We start from the raw sequence: 9,788 nt of genomic DNA, 5'->3' as shown, positions 1-9,788 counted from the left end.
GTATCTGATGTGTTTGTTGAACAGGACGTGCAGGTTTTCTTCACAACAACACAACCTGCAATCACACCACTCCCAACACACAGATCATTATGTGTGTGTGTGTGTGTGTGTGTGTGTGTGTGTCTGCAGGAGGTCCTTCTTTATTGAGAGGAAGAACTGTCTATCTCTCTTTCACCTGTCTCACTCTCTCAAAGCTTCTTTGCGCGCATTCAAAGCGCGTCACAAGTTCTCTTGCAGCCGACTCTAAATCGTGTTTTATTGTTTTTCAGTTTTCTTCTTGAATAACTTAATTTAAATCTCTGATCTTTTTCAGCTAATCTCTAAGTTTTTTTGGTTTATTAAAGATCCAATCAGTAGCTCATAGAGAGCTGTCTCCCCCCCCCCCTCCTCTCTAGAGTGGATGCTCACTCAGGTCACCATGTGGTGGACTCTGAAGCTTCAGTGTTTATCCAGCTCTGCATGGGTCTGTAAACCTTTCTGTGTTCTAACCTCTCTCCATTTTTCAAAAGCATCTCCAATATTGATCCTAGTTTGAGCACGTTTCTGCTCGTGGAGCTTATTAGAAACATGCAGAGGCTTTTTAGGTCGGGTACAATCACTTCTATCTGAACCACTTCTCTTGACCGCTTCCATCGCTGCAACACCTGTTGACCTGATAACTGCTCTCATATCTGACAAACTGAGGGGTGTCCAAAACACCAGTTGTAACCATGTAGCGGACACTGAAGCTTCAGTGTTTAACCGGCTTCTGCATGAATGTTATTTTAATAAATGTGCTTTAATTAAAGGTTAACATAAAAATAAGTAGCTTAAATGTGTTCTTCGAGTAAGTTAAGATTAAATTAAACTAGTTTTTGAAGTAACCGTTGTTAACTTGATTATTTTGTGTCTGTAGATTCCGGTCTGTACGGCTCTGAAGGCTCAGCGCTCAATGTTCAGTCATCAACACAAAGTAAGACGATAGATCTCTGAGTTCACTCACCATGCTGACGCACTGAGAAGTCGTCTTTACGCTGACGACACCTTAATGTTTCTTTCTGTCAGATGCAACCTCGCCCACAGTCTATGGAGTGGGCGCCGCTCCAGGGGGCGCCGTGGGCTCTCCGGGGCCGAAGCGCACCGTCTCCGGAACAGGAAACACCTTGAAGGTAACGCCTGGTCATCCTGTTTGTGTGACAGAACATATGTAATCAGTTACTTTTGATGATGATTGTGTGTTTGTTTCAGCGATGGTTAACCAGTCCTGTCCGGAGGCTGAGTCAAGGAAAGGCTGACGGACAAAAGAAACCGCCAATCAGAACGAGGAGGCGGGACAACAGGCCGGAGATCACACCCCTTACTGGCAACGCACAGACGGTACACTCAAAATACACACACAGAGAAACACACACACACACACACAGAGGACAAAGAGACGAGCGGTAAAGTGGAAGTTTCTGTTTCTTTCTGCAGAAGGCGAAGAAGGAGGAGGGGGCGCAAAGTGGAGGAGAGGAGGAGCCAGAGGAAGAAAGCCACACCCCTCTACCACCTCCCATGCAGATCATCAAAGACCCAAACAACCCCGAGGTAAGCAAAGAGGAAGGGGCGTGTCCAGGTGGAGATCGCTGGAATTCGTCGGATTCCATAGAAGTCTATGATGAAATGTCCCTACTTCTCAGCTCACATTCTCTCTCTCTCTCTCTCTCTCTCTCTCTCTCTCTCTCTCTCTCTCTCTCTAGGCTCTGGATTCAGATCAGGGCTCCAACGAGTCGGACACCGAGCAGAGAAATAAAGCTCTAAGAGGACGCATGTAAGATCACAAACTAAAAAAAACTAAAAACAATAATGAATGTGTCGACATGAAAAATAAAACTTGTGTTCTGTTTTTAAAGGTTTGTTGTTAACGAGATGGTCCAATCAGAGAAGGACTACGTGAAGGACCTGGCTGTGATTGTGGAGGTGAGTAGAGAGAAGCTGCTGAATCATGTTAAATGAGATTCAGTGGATCTATGTTATATAAATATGGACGCTCTGTGTGTCTGTCAGGGCTTCATGTCCAGGCTGGAGGTCAGAGGGATCCCCGAGGACATGAGGGGGAAAGACAAAATCGTCTTCGGCAACATCCAGCAGATCTACGACTGGCACAGAGAGTGAGTCACACACACACACACACACACACACACACACACACACACACACACACACACACACACACACACACACACACACACACACACACACACACACACACACACACACACACACACACACACACACACACACACACACACACACACACATTAATGACCACTAACTCATTAAAAATAACACACACACATTTTAAAGGTGACATATTCTCCTCCTCTTCTTCAGTGTAAATAAGTCTCAGAGCTCCTCAAAACATGTGTGTGAAGTTTCTTGTTCTAAATCCACTCTGATCCTGTATTTGATCATGTCTATAAACCCCTCTATTTCAGCCCTGCTCAGAACAGGCTGTTTCTGTGTCTGTACCTTTAAATATGTAAATGAGCTGTGTCTGACCACGCCCCCTCTCTGGAAGGGCTTGGGTGTACTTGGTCTTTCTCGCTCCATGTCCTATTGTTTACGCTGAGAAGGCAGACTCAGAGGGCAGAACAAACACCTAGCTGTGGGAGTGTCGCCCACCTGGGGGAGGGGCTACTGCCCTTTGTGATGTCATGAAGGGAAAATCTCCAAACAGCCTGTTTGAGCACACATTTTCTGAAAAGTGGAGCAGGCAGAAGACGGAGAGGATGGACTTTTCTCATGATTGGGGGGTTTGTAGACAGACTGTCTACAAACACACTTCTTTCTGTCAGACTAAAGGTGTGTGTGTGTGTGTGTGTATGTGTGTGTGTGTGTGTGTGTTTTCTTCAGTTTCTTCCTGGTGGAGTTGGATCGTTGTGTTCAGAATCACGACCTGCTGGCTGACCTTTTCATCCGACATGTGAGTTTCTCTCATATTCATTAATAAGCAGTTATCGATTAACCAGCCTGAGACTAATGTGTGTGTGTGTGTGTGTGTGTGTGTGTGTGTGTGTGTGTGTGTGCTGCAGGAGCGTCGTCTCCACATGTACATTGTTTACTGTCAGAACAAGCCGAGGTCAGAGTTCATCGTCATCGAGTACGAGACCTTCTTCGAGGTAACGCATCACTTCCTGTTACATCACCACACCAAGTCTCAACCTGTTTCAGATACAAAGATACAAAACGTGGATTCATCCGCCACAGAAAATAGTCCCCAACAAATGCAACAAAACAAACTGACCGTCTGTCTGTCTGCCTGTCTGTCTCTCTACCTGTCTGTCTGCAGGAGATCCAGCATGAGATCAGCTGCAGGATGTCGATCAGTGATTACCTGATCAAACCCATCCAGAGAATCACAAAGTACCAGCTGCTGCTCAAGGTCTCTATTTATTTAGACTTTTCATTTCTCTTCCTGTAAATCATTTCTGTCCGGTTTAACATCTTCCCCTTCTCTCCTGTTCATCTCAGGATTTCCTCAAGTACACGTCTAAAGCAGGACTGGACTGTGAGGAGATCGAGGTGAGTCTCTCTGTGACGAGCTGCGGTCAACTGCAGCCTCATGACCTTCACATATCTCAAACATCGATCTGAAACCTGACCCTGAAGAAACAGAGGAACTGAGAGTCAACCGGGCAATCATGGCGTCTTCCTCCTTTAGATCGTCTCTCGTTTGAAACAATCTGTTATAAATAAAAAGTAGTTTCATGGTGCTGTTGAGTTCTTACAGGGTGGTGTTCCTCATGCTGCCTCAGGGGGGTAGCAGAGAGGGACTTCACTAAACTTCACACACTTAAATGTATAAATCAAGTCTATCCTCTGAAAATAACTCTGTGAGTCATGACTGTCTACAATGGGTGTAACACCCGAGTCCCACTGTCTGTGATGTTTTCAGAGTTTTCAGAGTCCTATCTTCACTTTGTTTACATCGCCCGGACAGCCGGCTGACTCCTCCCCTCGTGTATAAAAGTTGTTTAATTGAGGGACTAGAGAAAAGAAGAATAACATACTGTACTCACTGCTTAACTGTGTTTCTAGATCACGCTCATTTCAGGTAAATTTACATGCAGTGTGAAGATACCAGCATAATAAAGATCGCTAGCATTAGCATGCTAACACAACAATGCAGCGTGAGTTGTTTTGGTTTCATGCTGGTGCTCAAGGGCGACATCTGCTGGATCAAAACATCACATATAAAGCCTTTAAGCTTTATTTCATCTTACATATTGTTGTACATCATGTTTAAATGTTTGACTGCGTTTGTATTTTATCTGTATTTATTCATCACATTCTTGTTTTGTGTACAGAAAGCAGTCGACCTGATGTCTTTGGTGCCGAAGCGCTGCAACGACATGATGAACCTGGGGCGCCTGCAGGGATATGAGGTACACCTGCACGTTTACCTGTCTGAGGCCACACCTGTATACTGCTGCTCATTAACCCTTTGACTTGCATTGTAACCACGCCGTTGACCTTTTTTCCGCCGCCATATTGCTGTATTTCAAACTCTGAAAACCTATCTTTGTCTGTTTATCCTCGTTCACCTCATTGAATAGTGTATGTAACACAGATTATGTCCAATGGGTGGCGCTGCTGTACATAATTATCATCGTCTTAAAACTGTGGAAAATACTGGGAGTGATTCAGCTCCTCAGAAATCTCACAGAATAAGAGCAAATGTTCTGGTAAAATCTATGTTTTCACACATCATTTATAAACCCTCTAACAATCATATTTTAGTTGAAGGAAAAACATTTGACAATAAAATATATATCTACGACTCCTCACAAAACATGGTCGACCGCTCGGTTGAGTCTACACAAACGGCCTGGCTCAAGTCACTCATTTCTTATTTTGTTCATGTTTTCTAAACATTACTACTCATTCAGTTTGTTAAATCAATTATTCTGGGTTATTTTAATAAGTTCTTCTCTCTGTGATGTTTATATTTGAAAAAACTAAACATTTTGATGCAGAAATGAAAGAAATCCATTCATGCCCAAAGTAACCCTGAACACCTGCAGATCTGCTTCCTGATTGGGTAATCTGAAAAATATAGTCTGAAATGTTCTTAATGAAGAGGCAGGAACACAACTTTTGAAAATGGATTTCTTAGTGTGGAAGTCGAAGAGTTAAAGACCTCAGAGCTTCACATCAAATGTGTTTTAAAGCCTCGCTGCTGCATTTTTAAATGTTCTAATGAACTCACATGTAGTCAGAGGTCACGACCTCAGAGGGTCTCACCTGTGTGAGGTCACGACCTCAGAGGGTCTCACCTGTGTGTCGTTCTCTGGCTGCTTCAGGGGAAGTTGACGTCTCAGGGGAAGCTGCTGCAGCAGGAGACGTTCTGCGTTTGGGAGCAGGACGGCGGCGTTCTGTCCCGGAGCAAAGAGCGACGAGTCTTCCTGTTCGAGCAGATCGTCATCTTCAGCGAGCTGCTGCGCAAAGGATCCAACAACCCGGGATACCAGTTCAAGAACAGCATTAAGGTTAGACTGGTCCAAACTGGTTTAGAGACAGAGATCAAGGTTAGACTGGTCCAAACTGGTTTAGAGACAAGGATCAGAGTTAGACTGGTCCAAACTGGTTTAGAGACAGAGATCAAGGTTAGACTGGTCCAAACTGGTTTAGAGACAGGGATCAGAGTTAGACTGGTCCAAACTGGTTTGAGACAGAGATCAGAGTTAGACTGGTCCAAACTGGTTTAGAGACAGAGATCAGAGTTAGACTGGTCCAAACTGGTTTAGAGACAGGGATCAGAGTTAGACTGGTCCAAACTGGTTTAGAGACAGGGATCAAGGTTAGACTGGTCCAAACTGGTTTAGAGACAGAGATCAGAGTTAGACTGGTCCAAACTGGTTTAGAGACAGGGATCAGACTGGTTTATAATGGTGTTAATGTATGTGTGTGTGGGATCAGGTGAGTTACCTGGCGATGCAGGACAGTGTAGACGGGGACCCCTGTAAGTTCGTGTTGTGGTCTCGCGGCTCGGCCGAGCGCTTCACGCTGCAGGCGTCCTCCACCAGCATCAAGATGACCTGGACGGAGACCATCGCCACGCTGCTGGAAGCCCAGAACAACTTCCTGTCAGGTGAGAAACTTCAACACCTTCAGAGACTGAAACACAACCTGCACATGGTCGTCATCTTAAACTCCCTCTGTGTCTGCAGCTCTTCAGTCTCCCATCGAGTACCAGAGGAAAGAGGGCGGGATCACAGTGACCCGCCCTCTGTCGTCAGGGCGACCGCCGTCAGCTCCTCCCACGCCAAATGGTCACGCCACTCAGCCTCAGCACGACAGCGAGCAGGAAGAGGTTTGAAGATCCGTTGTTTTGTGAGGTCAGGTTGTTTTCTGGTTTGCGTCTCTGATCTTCTTCGTCTCCTCAGGAGCTCGTGCTGGTGCTGCAGGACTTCGTCGCGGTGCGGGAGGACGAGATTTCGGTGTTTCGAGGAGAGAAGGTTCAGATCCTGGCGTCCAACCAGCAGGGTCAGAGTCTCGTGTACCGACCGGCGAACAGCGACTCGCCGGCCGCCGAGGGCTGGGTGTCACGCAGCGTGCTCAACATACACTGACACACACAAACACACAACTACACACACTGGCAGCAGGGTCAGAGTCTGGTTTACGACCACTACACACAATGACTCTAAAACGCCACGCCAACAGGGCCAAAAGGCATGCTGGGAAATGTGTTCATGTAAAAGTTGGAGCCTTCAGATGGCGATGGAAACTCATCCAAAAGCTAACGGACACGACTTTAAAAGGTACTCATCGGATTCTCACAAGTTTGATGACATCACGATATTTCCTGTAGTGCCGCCATCAGGACAAACCGTCCAATGAAACGACGGCGGTAGAAATAACTGCTGGATTTCAAAAGGTCAAAAGATCAGAAGTACGAGAGGGAAAAGTTGATTGGCTAATTTAGGGCTCATAACTGTTTCCTGACAGTCTTCAGGCCCTGTTTACTAATCACACACACACACACACACACACACACACACACACACACACACACACACACACACACACACACACACACACACACACACACACACACACACACACACACACACACACACACACACACACACACACACACACACACACACACACACACACACAGCAGGTACTGTTAGTCTCCTCCCTCCAGGTGCTTCAACATTCAGCCAAAACACTCCTCCGCCCTCGCCTCGTCCTAGCAGACGGCGCCCTGAGGTCGGCCTACAGTTTACTGCCCCGAGCAAACCGATCACACTCTGATGACATCACAAACTGTTTCCTGTGAGTCAGCGGGAGCGAGATTACATCACCACATCATCGTCATCATCACGACCATCATCAACGGGCTGAAACTCCAGGACGCAACAAGAGACACGATAAAAAAAAAAAAAACCTCCTGGAAGAGAAGAGGTGCAAGGACCCGTCAGCCAATCAGAACTCTGCGTGTCATCCTGTTAATAGTGTGTATAAAGAGACTGAGGACACACACACACACACACACACACACACACACACACACACACACACACACACTGATGAAGATGAATTATGATGAATATGATAATTAAGAGTAATAGAATCTGTTTTTCACCTCAATAGAAAAAAAGAGAGAAACTGTTTGTCATGTTAACGTTTGTTTGTGTGTGCGTCAGAGAGAGAGCGTGTGTGTGTGTGTGTGTGTGTGTGTGTGTGTGTGTGTGTGCGTCAGAGAGAGAGCGTGTGTGTGTGTGTGTGTGTGTGTGTGTGTGTGTGTGTGTGTGCGTCAGAGAGAGAGCGCTTGTATGTGTGTGTGAGTGAGTGTGTGTGTTAGTGATGCCGTCCTACCTGTGTGTGTGTGTGTGTGTGTGTGTGTGTGTGTGTGTGTGTGTGTGTTTTTTCCACGGACAGTTAGGTGGTGTCCCGGTGTAGCGTTGCCATGACGACTCGTGTTTGCGGTGACACCCTGAATTTTTTGTCTTTTTAGCGAACCAGAGCTGCCGCCGCCCCCCTTTCCCCCCTTCTCCATCACAACCACTGTTACCATAGCAACTGACGGCGGCCCCATCATGGCGGCGGCGCCCCCCTTTCGTGCAGCTCTGGTTAGTTTGGATATTCAGAATATGCATTTTTCCTGTTTCTGTAAATAGACCAGACCAACAACTGCTACTCCAACAAGTCCGGACACTGAAGCTGTCTGTCTCTCTGTCCACCCGTCTGTCTGTCTGACAGGTCGACAGCAGCACCTCCACCTACTGTGACCGTCTGTTTCTACCACACCTGAACTCTCTACCTGTCTCTCTCTCTCTGTCTGTCTCTCTCTCTCTCTCTCTCTCTCTCTCTCTCTCTGTCTCTCTCTGTCTCTCTCTCTCTCTCTCTCTCTCTCTCTCTCTGTCTCTCTCTCTCTCTCTGGTGCCATTCTCAGACAACACCCCGGTCCTTAAGGAGCTACGCAGCCTGTCAGTGCACTGCAGAGGGGTTAACGTTTAGGGCCCTATGAAGGGTGCAGGGAGAGACTGCGCAAAGGTTGATGCCGCTTTCATGTCATGTAGGAGTGACTGCAACTTTCAAAATCTCAAAAATGAAAAGTGTTAGCGTACAAATACTCCAACCTGGAGCAACATTTAACTCCTCATCGTCGACCTTCAATTCAAACTTAAAGAAAACGTGCTTTACTGTCTCTGCACAGTAGTTTCCACTCTCATACAACAACAAACTGTGCAGCCTGTAAGTCCACAGAACATGAACACGGCATCCGTCAGGTGTGAGAAACTGTTTTTTTAAAGAGGATGCTACCTTGTTCCCCTGTGCAGGAATGGAAAATTATGTTGTCGTCAACACGTCAATGTTGTGTTTGGGAATGCTTAAAGAGAGTAGAAAAATAAAGAAAGTAACGTCTATGGGGTCCAATATTTAAAAAAAAAAACATTATTAATGTCACAACGTGTAAACTCGGAGTGCACCAGGAGAGGGTCGTCGTGACAACAGAAGTCTAAACTTTGATACGAGTAGAAATCGAGTAGAAATCAAACAACGTCGATACCCGTTTGATACCGCGGCATCATGACGAGAGAAGAACGCCGAGTCGTTTCTTGTTTTCAACCACCAACAAGGCAGGCAGACTCCTGCACACAGCGAGGGCAGCCACAGTGTGCAGGAGTCCGTGTTCATTCAGGTGGATCCTTTCCTCTTCTCAACACCTGTCCAATTACAAAGATGGGTTTTTTTAAGCGTTGTTACTTTTTGATTCCATCGATCGTTAAAATAGAGATCGTATCGTTTGAAACATGTGGTATCGAGAAGTTTCAGAGTCTCCAACATTTGACATCTTCAGGATGGATTGTTGTGCGCTACAAAAGGAGCACGATGGGGATAGTGCCCTAAACCGAAGGAGGCATGGATGCATTATGAAGAGTTTAAGGAGGAATTAAGAGCACTATTTATGGCTTAGGATGGAAGGTAGTGCACTATAAAGGGTATAGGGTGCAACATATTACACAAAGGAAGAGTAAAGAGTAAAATGGAACACTATTTAAAGTCAGACATAGTGCACTACAGAGGGTTTAAGAAGGCGGGTAGTGCCCTTTGCAGGGTGTAAGGTGTAAAATAGCACACTATGGAGGGTGTAATGTTAGAGGTAGTGCACTATGAAGGGAGTAGCTCAGAAAGCAATGCACTATAAAAGATTTACGGTGGGAAGTAGTGCACTTTGGCATGTTCAGAAGGAAAGTAGTGCACTACAGAGGGCATAGGGTGCTGTTTGAGATCTAGCCTTGTTGCCGTTTGGC

At 46.1% G+C, this 9,788-nt stretch overlaps 1 protein-coding gene across 1 annotated transcript in view; it reads left to right on the top strand.

The window, feature by feature from the left end:
• Positions 1-8,898, top strand: part of LOC110004138 (kalirin) — a 39,336-nt gene extending 30,438 nt beyond the window's left edge. Inside the window, 16 exon segments of the mRNA XM_065951865.1 lie at positions 896-952; positions 1,045-1,148; positions 1,228-1,356; positions 1,453-1,566; positions 1,719-1,789; positions 1,872-1,938; positions 2,026-2,129; positions 2,875-2,944; positions 3,054-3,140; positions 3,311-3,403; positions 3,493-3,543; positions 4,329-4,406; positions 5,325-5,510; positions 5,941-6,112; positions 6,192-6,334; positions 6,408-8,898. Of these exon segments, the coding sequence (XP_065807937.1) occupies positions 896-952; positions 1,045-1,148; positions 1,228-1,356; positions 1,453-1,566; positions 1,719-1,789; positions 1,872-1,938; positions 2,026-2,129; positions 2,875-2,944; positions 3,054-3,140; positions 3,311-3,403; positions 3,493-3,543; positions 4,329-4,406; positions 5,325-5,510; positions 5,941-6,112; positions 6,192-6,334; positions 6,408-6,593 (1,712 nt within the window). The 3' untranslated portion in view covers positions 6,594-8,898.
• Positions 8,899-9,788: the final 890 nt, after the last annotated feature.

Source organism: Labrus bergylta, chromosome 24 (genome assembly GCF_963930695.1).
Source record: "Labrus bergylta chromosome 24, fLabBer1.1, whole genome shotgun sequence".
NCBI classification, from domain to species: domain Eukaryota; kingdom Metazoa; phylum Chordata; class Actinopteri; order Labriformes; family Labridae; genus Labrus; species Labrus bergylta.
This window is presented reverse-complemented; position numbering and strand designations above follow the sequence as displayed.